The sequence below is a fragment of the Gavialis gangeticus genome, unplaced genomic scaffold (genome assembly GCF_001723915.1).
Source record: "Gavialis gangeticus isolate Ggan-Ray unplaced genomic scaffold, GavGan_comp1, whole genome shotgun sequence".
In the NCBI taxonomy this organism is placed as follows: Eukaryota; Metazoa; Chordata; order Crocodylia; family Gavialidae; genus Gavialis; species Gavialis gangeticus.
The window spans coordinates 207,758,534-207,773,551 of NW_017728992.1; the positions used below are offsets into that span (position 1 = coordinate 207,758,534).

The 15,018-nt window shown below is 50.0% G+C and overlaps 1 protein-coding gene across 2 annotated transcripts in view; it reads right to left on the minus strand.

The window, feature by feature from the left end:
* Positions 1–7,773: 7,773 nt before the first annotated feature.
* TOP1MT (topoisomerase (DNA) I, mitochondrial) overlaps positions 7,774–15,018 on the minus strand; it is a 28,977-nt gene continuing 21,732 nt past the window's right edge. For both annotated transcript variants that reach the window (XM_019528247.1, XM_019528248.1), the window contains exons 12-14: positions 14,641–14,735; positions 11,396–11,545; positions 7,774–9,323 (exon numbers count right to left, since the gene is read on the minus strand). In XM_019528247.1, coding sequence (XP_019383792.1) covers positions 9,221–9,323; positions 11,396–11,545; positions 14,641–14,735 — 348 coding nt within the window. In that variant the 3' untranslated portion in view covers positions 7,774–9,220. The remainder of the gene's footprint in view (positions 9,324–11,395; positions 11,546–14,640; positions 14,736–15,018) is intronic.

A 15,018-nucleotide genomic window follows, 5' to 3' on the forward strand; every position in this document is an offset into this window, starting at 1 on the left:
GCCCATTTGCTGAGCCTGTCCAGGTCAGCCTGGATCACCCGCCTGTCTTCTGGCGTGGATGCTTTGCCCCAAAGTTTGGTATCATCGGTGAACTTGGCCAGTCCACTTCTGACTCCAGTGTCCACACCATTGACGTAGATGTTAAATAGTGTAGGCCCAAGGACAGAGCCTTGAGGGACCCCCCGGTCACAGCGTGCCAAGACGATTGGCTCCCGTCAACTACCACCCTCTGGGTCCTACTGTGGAGCCGGTTCCCCAGCCAGCGGATCGTGATGAGGTCAAGGCCGCAGTTGGCTGTTTTGCCAAGAGGTGATCATGGGATACCAGATCGAAGGCTTTTTTGAAGTCAAGATATATGACATCAATCTATTCTCCCTTGTCCAGGTGATAGGTCACCTGGCCGTAGAAGGAAATGAGATTGGTCAAGCAAGACCTACCTGCAACAAACCCGTGCTGGCTATCCCTCAGGATGTTGGCGTCGGCCAGTCTGTTAAGGATGATCTCTTTGATAATCTTTTCTAAGACCTTCCCCGGGATAGAGGTCAGGCTGATGGGCCTATAGTTAGCCGGATCCACTTTCCTCCCTTTCTTAAAGATAGGCACCACATTGGCCTTCTTCCAGTCTTCGGGTGAAACAGAAGCATAGAAAATGAGGGTTGAAGGGACCTCAGGAGGTCACATCTAGTCCAACCCCCTGCTCAAAGTAGGACCAGTCCCAGCTACATCATCCCAGCCAAGGGCTTTGTCTACCTGGGTCTTCAAAACCTCCAAGGATGGAGACTGCACCACCTCTCTGGGGAGCCTGTTCCAGTGCTTCACCACCCTCCTAATAAGAAAATTCTTCCTAGTATCTAACCCAAACTTTCCCTTGCTGCAACTTGAGCCCACTGCTGCTTGTCCTGTCATCTGCCCCCACTGAGACCAGCCCAGCTCCATCCTCTTTGCAGCCCCCCTGCAGGGAGGTGAAGGCCCCTCGGTCTTCTCTTCTCCAGACTCAATCAGCCCAGTTCCCTCGGCCTCTCCTCACCAGTCCTGTCCCCCAGCCCCACAAACACTTTCATTGCCCTCCACTGGACACTCTCCAATGTGTCCACATCCTGTCTGTAGGGGGGTGCACAGCTGGACACGGATCCAGATGTGGCCTCCCCAGTGCTGAATAGAGGGGAAGAATCATGTCCCTCGATCTGCTGGCAACGCTCCTACCGATGCAGCCCAGGATGCCGGTCACCTTCTTGGCACGCTGCTGGCTCCTGTTCTGGAAACACTGGGCTGTTTTCCCTGTGTGACCCTAGGGAAAAAAAAAAAAAAGCATTGAACCTCTGCAGGCCTCATTTCGTTTTCTGCCAAAAAAGGGAGATTGTCTCTGAGGGCTGGTTTAGCTGCTTATAAGATGCTAGGAGAAGGAAATTTGGGTTCCTCCTGGCTGAATCTCTCAAAAAACTGGGAGCAGAGATTTTCTGAAGGAATGGAGAGTCATCCCGATGGGCCTATCCTCGCCAAGCTGAGACATGCCGCTAGGGCCTGGAGATGTGCCCCAAAAACTGGAGTAGCAGGTTGTCGGCTGGGTACGGAGAAGTCCACCGCCCTGGTTGGCTCCATGGAGGACGTGACTGGGCCAGGTAGGGAGCAGGCGCCGACAACAAGGATACAGGTAAATTTGTTGACCGAGGGAAAGCAAAGGGCATGAGTCAAGCGTGGCCCAGCAATAGGAGCGGTTTGCTCCCTGGCACAACTGTATGCCGGAGCAAGCACATGGGTGTAGTCGTGTTCGTATGTAAAACATCTCAGCAGCATCAAGAGACAGCCACGGCCCAGCACTGGGAGCAAGTTATACTCGTTCCCCGGTGCTGTAATTCATGTGCACCCAGCCCTGGTTCCTGAAGGCGTGCCCAGGAAAGGACAGACCTTATGGCATTGCCTCTGCTTCGTGTGGGGATCAGGGCTGTAGTTAGAGCCCATTCAGGCTCAGACCAGGCTTGGGGGTGAGTCTGCAGGATGATTCCCCTGTGGTCCAGGTCTTGCTGAATCACCCCTGGGTTCGGCTGGGAATTTTGGATTTACGTGGACCCAGACTCTCAAAGAAGCAGTGGAAGATGCATATCAGAGCTGCAGCCCGAGACCCTGCTGATGGCAACCGCTCAGCATCATTGCAGGGGGCCGTCGTGGGGATTCATGCCGACACCCCAGCACCCACTCGCACGGGCAGATCTAGGGTCTTGAAAAGGGGGTGCGGATGAGGTGGTGCATCCTTGTATGTAACATAACGCATATTTTCCTCCCAGTAAAAAGAAACGAGAAGCTTTGCTAATATGCTAGGGCCGTATTATTCAGTTTAAGATCAAATCAAAACCAAATAGGATCTTATTGGAAAGTGAGTTCATTTGTTAGATCATAGTTTTTGTCCTAAAAAACACAAGGCACTAGGCAAAAATAACCAAAGGAGGCTGTTTCTTTAGTCCTGGAGTCAATACAACAACAGGTGCATCTCTTTCAGGTTCATAAAACAAAACCAAGTCTTCTCGAGCATCGTGACGCTGCCTCCAGTACTTCACACCTGAGTTCATGTTTCCACACCTGAGTTAATGTTTTTCGCTAGAGTTAAACACAGCCCGCAGGGCTGTGAACCAGGAGTTACGTGACCAGGAGCAGCTAACAGACAGCAAAATTGCAGAAGAAAAAAATTGCTTAATTGGTGGAACCTGAACACCATTAAAGAGGCGAGAGGGTCGTTAACGCCAGTGGAGTGAAGCATTTGGAAGGAATCATTTAGATGACGATGAGCCAGTGACTTGGCTGCCTGACTACAAATGCTGCTGCTACTGCCAAGCAGTTGGCTTCAAACTTGGGGCAGAGCAGGAATCAAAGTGGGGTGCAGGTTCACTCCTGGTCATTTCAAATTGCTCCCGGGAAAATTCGCTCCCATGCCTGATAGGGAATGAAGCGATGCAACCTCATCCTATGCACTGGGGGGTCCTTGCAGCAGTATCCACGCTCTTGCCTTGCACTTGCAGAGCCAGCTTTACACAGCCCCCTGGGAAGGAAGCGCAGTCTCTGTGTCAGCATGCTGTGGTTTGGAAGGTTAAATGACTTGCCCAAGGTCACACAGGAGGCCTGTGGCGGAGCAGGCCAGGCGCTAGCTCATCAGACCCTTCTTCTCTCCTGCCAAAGTCAGACTTGTGCTGGAAGCTGCTGGCCTAGCGAGCAAAGCACTGACTGACTTGGATGAGCTGGCTTGAGTCCCAGCTCTGCCACTGCTTTCCTAAGGGACCCTGGGCACATCACTTAATCCCTCAGCACCTCTCTTCCTGGGACTATTCCACTGCTCTCCCCGGGGCAGCTGTTGCATGAGGCTGATGTCATGGGGGTGGGGAGAAGGCCTTCGACAGGACTATAATGTGCATCACAGACCACCTGAGCATGGGGGTCGGTTGCTTCAAGTCACTTCGGGCCAAAGGCTTTCACCGTTATGCCTCTAAACGCTGCTCACACATTGACGTGAGCATATATTAAAAACCTTTTTACACAAGCAGGACATTACCTGCCATGATCCCCCTGCTTTACCTGTGACAGGGTTGGGTGTTGCCTTGTGTTGTGTCAGGGGTGACTGTACTTTTACAAAGTTTAGATGATGATTTGTCTGGGCTGGTTTGCACAGGGCTGATCCTGCCTTAGGCAGGGGGTTGGTCTAGATGTGACCGCTGGAGGTCCCTTCCAGCCCAACTTTATGGTTCCTAAATACCCCAATTCCTGGGCTATTGGTGCGAAGCTTCCCTCCTCCTCCTCCTCCTGCCTCAAGCAGTTCTTAGTCATGGCTTTGCTCCCATCCCCCTTCCAGGGACACGCACATCTGCCAGGCACTTCTCTTCCATCCAGAGGCACAAACTGGATGTAAAAATGTGCCAGTGCCACAACAACCACTGCTACAGCTCCATTTGCATGTGGAAGTAGCACTTGGATGCGCGGAAGTGGGAACCATGTAGTTCAAGGCCCCTGACTGTCCAGCAAGAAGTCCATTCAAGCCTGGGAGGAGCCTAGCTGCCCAGACCTCATTGCAGGAGTAAGTACCATGGCTGTCTGCAACCACGCTGGCTTCCTAGGCTGAGAACCAGCCCCACAAAGCGTTCTCAAGTCCACAGACATTTCACCCCTCCTGTGCCCAGAGGAATGATTTGGGGTTATCAAGCTGCCTGGTTTCAAGCAGCAGCTCATTTCAAGCCATCAGCCTCCAGCACCCCTGCCAGAGGGTGTTTGGTAATGATTACCAAAGAGTTGTTTTACTACCCTCCTCGTTAGAAAGTTTTTTCCTAATATCCAACCTCAACTTTCCTTGCTGCAGCTTGAGCCCATTGCTCCTTGTCCTGGCATCTTCCCCCATGGAGAACAGTCCAGCTCCTGCAGCTGGCTATAGCCCTGCTCCCAGCCGTCACCGAGGGGAGGGGACACCATGGCAGTGGATGTAGTTTGGGGGAGAGCAACATACGGGCATTAGTCTCCTATACCAAGGGCAGCGTGGGAGAATGTGCCACATCTCCAATTGGCAGCAAGGCTGGGCACTCTCACTCCCACAGGGTGCAAACAACTCACCTGTGCAAGGCCATAATTATGCTGGGCACACCTCAGCATCTTTTGGCTAGGGATGAAGATTAGCCACCTGGCTTACCCATGCCACCAAACACCTGCTCTCAAGCCCTCAGGGAAGCCGCAGCGTGCAGTGCTCTCACACCCTTGTGTCTGTATGTCACTCCCCCCACCCTTAATAACAGAGCAAGCACTAATTATTGTTTTAAGTAGGCTTCACCTTGGGAAAACAACAACTGCAGCTCATTCAGACGCTGCCCACAACTTACTTTGCAGTCCCGCGTGATGCCAACATGAGATGCGTCCAAGCTGCATAGCACTGAATGCAGACGGCGAGAGTTTACATAGCCGCCTTGTGAATAGTTGTACTGCTGATCGAACGATGCAAGGGGGGGGGATAAAAAGCTAAGTGGAGCTAAGCTTCCAGGCCGGCTGCAGAAAAATCCCATGGCAGATGTACTGGCTCCATGGTCCAAAGTTAAAGGCTGCTCACTGATGCAAGAGCCTGGAAAACCCCTTCCTAGCCCATGTTGCTAGATCTTTGCAAGCAAGCGAGCCACAAATTCAGGTAAAGCAAACTGAAACGGTGCGCAAGAGGGTAGCTAGCAAGGAACTCATGCCAGCTCCCTGCCTTGCTCCAAACCATCCTGGTCTGGCCCGCGATGACCGTTCCCATAAGCAAAAGCATCTCTGGCAGACAGCAGACCTGCCTCGGGACCTAGCCTGCCTGGCCCCTGAAGTCTGATCTCTGGGGAAGTGATGCATCTTCACCGATACCCGTGAGTGAGACTCCCACCCATGCACACTGCCTATTTAATGGAAATCCCGTTTCCTCACCCACTCAAACACTTCTTTTCTTCCCAAAAAATTCCAGTGAGCCTAACCACCCTGCTAGGGAAACCTCCTCCCACCCTGGGCCAGATTTTGCCAGGGATGATAGGGCAGAAAGGACCTACTAGGTCCCTCGTCTGACCTCCTGTATACCCTGGGGATTATGCTTCACCCAAATCCCTCTGTATTGGGCCCAAGGACATGAGTTCAACTAAAATTCTTAAATCCTCTGAAGATGAGCCATGAGCACCTCTGGCAAAGCTGGAGATGCCCAAAGCTCCTGGAGCAGCAGGAAACGGATTAGGTGACATGGGGTGAGATGGTGACAGATGAACCACAGCTCAAGATTAAAAAAAAAAAAAAAAGGAGGCAGGATGGGAGAGAAATCCTTGCCACTAGGAACCTGGGGAAGCTACTGCCCAAGCCCATGATGATGCCCCCAAATACCCAAGTGGCAGGCCAGCTGGGACTGTGAGAGCATCCCCTGCGTCCCACCAAGGAGCTGGTCCACCCCATTCATCATCCTGCCTCCAGCTCCAGCCACTCTAATACCAACAGCAAATCCTGAATGCACCTGGGAACTCATACAAGGTGGGGGGGGGAAGGGTCCCTGAGCCCTGCAGCGAGCAGCCAGTGGGTTATAATCCTTCCTAACCCAATGCTGTGGCTGTTTTGAGCCGGCCGAAGGAAATACTGCTCCAGTCTTTGTGGTTCTCCAGCCATTTGGCTGAAGCAGGAGTCTGGGTCTGATTTATAGAGCAAGGAGCAAGTCTCTCTCACAGCAGGGGCCAGGTACCATCTCTCAGGTGAGGGACGCTGGCAAGCACCGGCAAAACATTGCACCAATGGCTCTAGTTCAATTGCACGATCCCAGGAGGGAATGGGCTAGGGTACCGCAGCCCGGCTTGGTTTCCATCCAAGGGCTCAGTGAAGAATCAATGCGGCCAACATGACTGCACAGCACATGTTCGTTGCTGAAGAGTTGCTGTCGCAGCGCTTTCCCTCCCAACCTCGATTAAAAGAGATCAATCCAAAGAGAAACATAATCCTGCTGCTTTGCTGGAGGCCCGACCAGAATCAGTATGAGGGAGATGAAAGCACAGCAGGGATTGCTGAGGATTGGTCCCGGTGCTCAGCCTCCATCACAGCCCAGTTGCATGCACCGCACAGCTAGGGTGGTGCAAAGGGTGCAGTCCGGCCCTTCCCGATGCATCAGACTAGTTAGCACCTCAAGAGGGACGATAAAGTGCAGTCAATAAGATGCTGGCTGCAGACCAAATGCTTTTCACAGCCACCTCATAAGAAAAATAAAATAAAATAAAAAACAAAATAAGTCTGCCTAGGAGAGCATTTCTTCCTAATGAGCAATACTTAAAACATCCAGTTGTATGTCTCATCAACATTAAGGAAGAAGTCCGACGTTACACTTGGACTGTAATAAATCTGTTAAGTAGTGTTAAGAGTCACAACGTGCTGCGAACAGTTGCATATTAATGGTTAATCCTGTTTCAAGCCTGCATAGCTTTGACTTGCCCCTAAAAGGCAAGTAAGCAGGGGTGCAGCTAGGAGCCAGGACACCTCGGCTCCAGCCCTACTGGGAGAAGGGGGCTGGAAGCAGTGCATCCTGGGATGCTGGAGGACTGCAAATGGCTCGTGGAGCCGACTGAAGTTACCATAGCACAGCCCAGAAGCGGTGAAACTTTGGGATGCTCAGAGGGCACCAATCACAAGTTAATGAGCTTTAACGTGCAGACACTCATGTTTTAAGTGCCCTTAGTACGGTCTAAGTGCAATGTGCAACTTCACTTCATCGGTCCACTTGTGTCTGTGCTTGCTTTCTCCAGGCACCGACTTAAGGAGCATCCATGAGGGAGAAGGCCGCAGGTGACTCTCCTTCATGCTATTCAGCTGCTGGAAAGGCCTGCCCATGGGTTTTGGTCCCCGAGTTTTAAATCAGAGTAGTCTGGAGCCTGCTCTAGCTTTTTGGCGGGGGATGATGGGGGTGGGGTAGTATTCCAGTTTGTGATGGGCTGACCACGTGGTTAATAAGAGCTGTATTTTCCAGGGTGCCACACGTGCATCAGTTTTGCATGCCAGGTCCTTAATATTCATCCCACCACCCCACATGCAGGGTCTTTTCGATGGGAGGTCATGGCCGTTTGCTTCTAGCTAGGGAGCCCAGAGCTGAAAAGCAACTCCAGTATCACCAAGTCCAATCCTCTCCCTTTGCAAACAAAATACATCGTGCAAATCTCATTATAAACCAATCCGGCTCCATTATAAAGCTCACGAGGATTTTGTCCCCACTTTGATGCAAAGAAGTATCAAAAAAGGTTAAAAAGAAAGAAATCCCAGGCACCAACGTACACAAAGTATCTCAAATTTTAATGAAATGCGCTCTGCGCGTCCGACTCCAAACAAAATGATAACTTACATAAGTTAACATAAAGAGCAGCCGACTGCAAACGAATCCATGGAGAACAACTATGTATATCGGGAGTGCCTCAGGACTATGGGGACATGAATTTTATCCATTAAATAATACAAGGTTTATCCTTGATTTAACCCTCAGTTTGAATACCAACATTTTAGTGACGGAAGCCTTTTCAGGCTAACTTCTTGCAAGATCCATCAAACTCCCTTGAACACTTCCTACCAACAGCGAAGTGGTCAAATGTATATAGGAGCTATTAGTTTTACTGTATTGTAGCTACAGTATTTCCCTCTCAGGTCTGTGGTCAATGCCTTGTGCTTCTCAACTTAACCAATGTCAGGGAGAAACACAGATGGACCAGTGAAATCGCACGTTTCAGATCTGCAGCAAAATCATTTTGCTTTAGCTATATGCCCACCCAATGCTTACAGCCTCTGCCATATACCCTACAACAGGAAAATGTACACATGGGGTGAGACTTACTGCCACTTACATCACTCTAAAGGTACTTGGATCCCAATTCAAAGCCTGCTGTAAGCAAAGGAAAAAAAAAAAATCTATTGACCTCACTGCACTTTGAATTAAAATCAGGCCCGTGTTATCAAATTGAGGATATGCAATCAGGTATATTCGCGTACACTTCGCAAGCCGCTGCCATTTTCCGTTCTGAAGCCCCACATCCACCGTGCAGCAAACTGGATTTCTGCACGGTATTTCCCATCATTTATACCTTCTCCTAAACTGAAGTTTCCTACAGGCCCTGATGGTCATGTTTGGCAACTTGAACATTTTTTTCCCCCTTTTCAGACCAAATTTTGAAGAAACGTAACAAACTATTTTGCGATTCTTGCTGCGTCTCGCATGGGTTTAGAGAACCCAAAAATATCCCTCCTCCAGACGCACCCAAGCTGCTCCCCCCTTCGATGGCACGACAGTCCTTTCCGTAGCTACAACTGCTTGGGTTCGGCAAAGTGCTTTTATATTTCTTGTCAAGCTAATTTCTCAGATGAAGTCTGAAGAAAAGAAAAGATGGCGCATCTCTGATGCAGAGAAGGGAGATGGGATTAGATTATCTAATCTAGTTTTAGGATGTAGGATTAAGGCTCATTCCCAACCTCTATTTTTCAACCTCAGGGAGGGAACAAATCACTTGGTGGCTGCCATAAGAGGAAGGGAATTCAAAGTGCAGGCGTCCAGCCGTACCTGTTTCAAATACAAAACGGGGGTGGCTTTTATACAAAAAGGCATGAATTATATGCAGCAAGTACTCCCCGAGGTGGGTTACCGCCACAAAATGGTAACTGCAGCACATAAAACCATCCAAAAGGTACCAAAAGAGCCAGAAAGAAGTCGGGTTTCCCAGGGAAAGCCACTCTCTCAGAACTCAAAGTCTTCATCGGCCATGTCGATGGCCCAGGCAAACTTCTCGCGCTGAGTCTTGTTGTAGATCTTCTCGATGGGCACGCCAAACTTCTTGCACCTGCAGGCAAACAAGGCACAGGGTAAGGTAACGCACACCCAGTCAGGCCAGACTGACTTGCAGGGCACTTTCTTATGTTCTGCAAGTTGCCTATGAAGGCTCCCTGCCCCGCAATAACGAACAAAGCTGGAAGTCTTCACAAATAGCATATGTCCTTTCTCCAACACACAGGCAGGGCTGGCTGGGTTTTATGCTCCTGTTGCATGCTGTAATGGAGGTAAAGCCATGTGGGATGGTGCATAGGGCCATTTATAAACGCTATGTTTTTCTAGGTTTCATCCAGACTACAGCCATCGCTATATACACGTGGACGTCTGTAGTTCAAATTAAAATTGGCCAATCTAAATAAACTAATCCTTATTGAATGAGGATTAAAGTTAATGCAAACTAGGGTAGTCTGAACTAGCCAACTGAAACAGTATTCATTAACATGTATATACTGTGTTGCTTTTAGGAAAACCAATCCTCAAGAACTCAGATCAGCATTGCAAGCACAGAGTCCAACAGGCACAAAGTAACCCCTTTGCAAAGTCAGATATGCCAAGGCCACCTCACCTCGGGTCCATTGCACCCATTAGAACAGCACTTTAGAGAGCTGCAACCATGCAGCACTGCTTAAACAGCCTTATTATAGCTCCCTAATTACTTTCAACCACCCCCTGCCCTGATGGTCAATGATCATCTATTAACCCTTCGTTTGAATTGAAATTGGATTGAACTGTGTGATGTGAATCAGTTAAGTTTAGAAAATGGCCTAGAGCACTGGACTGAGACAAGAGATGCAGGTTCAAACCCCAGCTGAGATACAAAATGACTTGCCGAGGCATTTAGCTACCCCTGGGCTCAGTTCTCCATTGGTAAATGGGGATGATTTTTCCCCTAATGCACGAAGGGGGTTTCAAAGAGTCTTCTAATGACCACAATGTGTTCACTCATCCCGACAGGGAGCACCGACTAAGTACTTACTAGGGGACGCAAGCAGTGTTTCTAATTAGGAGCACGATACTCATGCTCCGAGACTGTACAGACCCCCTAGGAGTTTCCAGCTGCAATTCAAGGGGCTTACTCCACATAACGCAAGAACTGCCATTTACTGGGCCAGACCATATGTCTACCTTGCCCAGCCTCCTGCACCAAATAGTGGCAGAGAGCAGATGCCAAAAGGAAGAGTGAAATGGGTCTCATTAGGGTCGTGTCCCCCCCGCTACACCGCTCCTCTCTCATTTGCAGCCTCCAGCATTCAAGGTCTGGGAAGTCCCAATTCAGAGGCTGTGTCCCTAGCTCGCATGCATGATAACTACTGATGCCCCTTTCCTCCAAGAATTTGTCCAATCCCCTCCTGGATCTGGCTGGTGGCAATGAGAGCCACAAGTTCATTACATGGCGTGTAAAAAATATAACACCTTTGTGTTTGGTTTAAACCTACGACCTACTAGTTTTATCTTGTGATGCCTAGTTCACGTATTGTGAGACAGGCACTAATACATCCCTATTGACCTTCTCTTCAGCCCCTAGTATTTTGTAAACCCCCTCAGACATCTCTTTTCTAAACTGAACAGGCCTGGCCTTGCTGCTCTTCCCTTATCGGGAAGCCCCTCTATCCTACTCCCCATCCTTGCTGCCCTTCTCCAACTCTTCTACCTCCTTTTTGAGGTACGGGGACCAGAACTGGGCACGGTATTCGAGGTGCAGACACCTTATAAAAGAGGCATGGTGATACTTTCCATTTTGTTCACAATTCCCTTCCTAATCATTTCTAATATCTTGTTTGCCTCTGACAGCTGCTGAGCTAATGCTTTCAGAAAACTGTCCCCAATGACTTCCAAATCTCTTTCCTGTGTGGTAAGCACTAAACATAGAGCCCACTGTAGCGTAGGGATATTTTGGATTATTTTTGACCACATGCATCCCTTCACACTTACCCACCTTGACTGGAGACGCTCAGGGGGTTGGATATTTATTTCTGCTTGTTCGTGTCTTATCACTCTACTCTCCATGTCCAAGATGGGCACGCACACTACAGGGTGTGCAAGAGGTTCACACACCACATTTCAAGTATGCCAATAACCTACCAGGCCACACTAATCCTGGGATCCAAGTAATTCAGCTTGGACGTGCCCAGAGCGATCTGCTTGTTCTCCTCTTTGTCCGTGACTTGGACGTTCAATTTCTCCAGCTGCTCTTTAATCTTCTCCAGCAACTTCTTTTTCTTCTCCACGGCCCTGTTGGAGAGGGAGAAAGGAGAGTCCAAACCAAGTGCTCATAAGGAAAAGCAGACAAAAAGAGAGATGGAAAATGTCACTGCTGTCTGCTGCCCACTATTTGAAAAGCAAACCAGCCATACATAAACCTGGCTTAAATGTCACCATTTCAAGCAAGAGTAAAGAATAAGGACTGCCTGGTGTGCCACAGCTCCATGCCTCGAGACCCAGAGGTTTCTAGCTTCAGTGCCATCTAAAAGCTGCTATATCCCAAGAATTTAATGCAATATGCACTCAGCTTAGTGCAAGGGTCCCTTGATCCCAACAGGGCTACACCAGACTTAAAGAAATGGAGGCACTTCTTGGATGGAAACAGGCAGCCATGAATTGGTGACACTGGCTGGAGAGATTTCAAGAAGCAGCAAGGTTTGGTAAAGAATGAACTTCCTTTACTAACCTTTCCCTTGGGTCCTCATGCGTGGTATTAGAGGAAGGTTAATTTGAAAGTCCCTGAAAAGAGAGTCTCTGGCTTCCTCCTTGTCACTGAGGACAAAACCCAGCCCTTTGAGTCCATCCATGAAGCAACAACTGATTCCCCTCTCCTCGCCCCCAAAGCAAATCACAACATAGATCAGCACCTCTGCACTAGGATTTTGGAAACACCTTGCAGAAGTGCTCAAATAAAGAACTATAAGCATATGCTCTCAGGGCGTGGTGTTGGGACTGGAAAAAGGCCACGAATCAACTTGGATTCAGCATAAACACAATGCTAGTTAAATCCAGGGACAGTGGACTAAGGTCTTCACACCTCACTGAAGCGCCTTACCCGTTTTCCAAGAGCATCCTTAAAATGGAGATGGCAAACTGGGGTCAGAAGCCTTGAAATTCACAGCTCCTAATCAGTACATCCCATGATGCCGTTAAACATATTGCAATGATTGTACAGACAGTGAGGATAAGAGTCCCTATGCGCTGAAGTGCTTTAATGCAGACAGCCAACCTCTAGTAAGTGTGCCCCAAATGGCAAAAGGGAGCTTGCGTGGGGCTAACAACGTCAAGGAGGGGACAAGCAGCCCAGTGGCAGATAGAGCAGGGAGCAGAAAGCAGATCAGGAGACCAGGAAAACAGCACAGGGCAGAATGCAGAAGCCAGGAGGAGATTGGGTGGGGAGCACAGAGGAGGGAGCAGACAGCAGAGCAGGCAGAGAAAGGGGATCAGACTGGCATTCAGGGAGGGTGTAGAGCTAATGTGTGGCACATCTGCCAAAAAGGTTGGCCTCCACATGCTTGTTTATAAGGTAAGCATCCAGCAAAAACGTTGGGACTGGCATCATGATAAGGGACCACCTATGTGGTTATCTGACATGAATACATGGGAACTACATTGCAGATGGACAGACTCCTGGAGTTTTAGAATAGCTGACAGTAAGGCTCTTGCTAAAAATCAAAACCTGACGCCTTAGATATAAGAAAGGAAAGTCAGACCCATCAGGGGCTCTACATGTGCCCCAGAAATACTGAAATCCAAAGCAGAGCAACCAAGAAAGAAAGAAATAGGCTAAGATATAGAAATCCAGTATCAGCACTTATAACCCTCATGTCCCTTCTCACCTCCACCCCTCTGTTCGCTGTAGGCACCAGCCAGACTCAGCATCTGGGAGGGGAAGAGACTCATCACAGAATCACAGACAACGAGGGTGTGAAGGGATCTCAGGAGGTCACATCTAGTCCAACCCCCTGCTCCAAGCAGAACCAGCCCCAACAATATCATCAGAGGCAAAGCTTTGTCCACCCAGATCTTCAAAACCTCCAACAATGGAGACTCCGCCACCTCTCTGGGTCACCTGTTCCAGTTTATGACCATCCTAATGAAAAACTTTTTCCTCCCTTGCTGCAGCTTGAGCCCATTGCTCCTTGTCCTGTCATCTGCCCCCACTGAGAAGAGCCCAGCTCCATCCTCTTTGCAGCCCCCCTGCAGGGAGGTGAAGGTTGCTAGTCAATCCCCCTCGGTCTTCTCATCTCCAGACTCAATCAGCCCAGTTCCCTCGGCCTCTCCTCACCAGTCCTGTCCCCCAGCCCCACAACCTTTTTCACTGCCTGCCACTGGACTCTCTCCAATGTGTCCACATCCTTTCTGTAGTGGGGCCCACAGCTGGACACAGGACTCCAGATGTGGCCTCCCCAGTGCTGAATAGAGGGGAAGAATCACGTCCCTCGATCTGCCGGCAACGCTCCTACCGATGCAGCCCAGGATGCTGGTCGCCTTCTTGGCACCAAGGGTGCACTGCTGGCTCCTGTCCAGCTTCTTGTCCCCTGTTCCCCCAGGTCCTTTTCTGCAGAGCTGCTGCCCAGCCTGTCACCCCCAGCCTGCACCGGTGCAGTGGATTGCTCCCTCCTCAGTGCAGGACTTTGCACTTGTCCTTGTTGATTCTCATGAGTTTTCTTTTGGTTCAATCCTCCAATTTGTCAAGGTCTCTGAATCCTAACCCTACCCCCCAGCGCATCTACTACACCCCGCACCTTGGTATCATCTGCAAACTTGCTGAGGACAATACCAGGCCCAGAGTACTTAGTTAGGAAGATCTAAGGATGAGAGGAGTGTGCAGATATGACATGCTGACACATCCTTGCAAAGTGCCAGAAGAGGCTGCAGACTCTTTCACTGGAGGATTTTCAGAACAGGATACGCTGGGGCTGGGGGGCAACCCGCAACACACGTGCTACACGTAGCATGGACATCCCGTGCGTGGCTTGCAGATTGAGGAGGGAGCAGAAGGCAGAGCAGCAGATCAGGAAGGGAAAGGGGATCAGAGTGGCACTCAAACAGCAGCGCTGTGTTCGAATCAGACACTGCATCCGTGTGAGATCTGTGTTGCAAGCAGCACGTTTCCTAGCTCCATTCCTGCAGACCAGGGACCCACAAACCTGAGGCAGGAGCTCCCACCTGAAGCTGCCTGCCCTGTTGCTGACAGGTCATGTTGAAATCAAGGCCCTGCCTCCCATTAACCACCTCCTGCCATTTCATGATCTGTGTCTTGAGGTGGCAAGAGGCACAGCTGAGAAGGGGTCCCTACCCCCCAGGGCTCCTTCACTACCGAGGACCCCACGGTCACTCACTCTTTTGATTTCACGTCCTTCTTGGCTTTGTGATCAGCCTTGGCTCTTTTCAGCTCTGCTTGTGCTTCCTCCAGCTGCTGGTTCTTGGCATCGATCTGGGAGAGAAGCTAAAGATTACTCTGAGCTCCCTCCCACAGACACCCTGATTGAGAGCCTGCCCTGGTAGAGACCCTGTGCCACCTCAGGCCAACAATGCTACCAGGGCAGCTGCCATTTTCATAGAACCACAGAAAATGAGGGTGTGAAGGGACCTTGGGAGGTCACACCCACTCCAACCCCCTGCTCAGAGCAGGACCAGACCCAACTACATCCTCCCAGCCAAGGCTTCGTCTCCCCGAGTCTTCAAAACCTCCAAGGATGGAGATCCCACCACCTCTC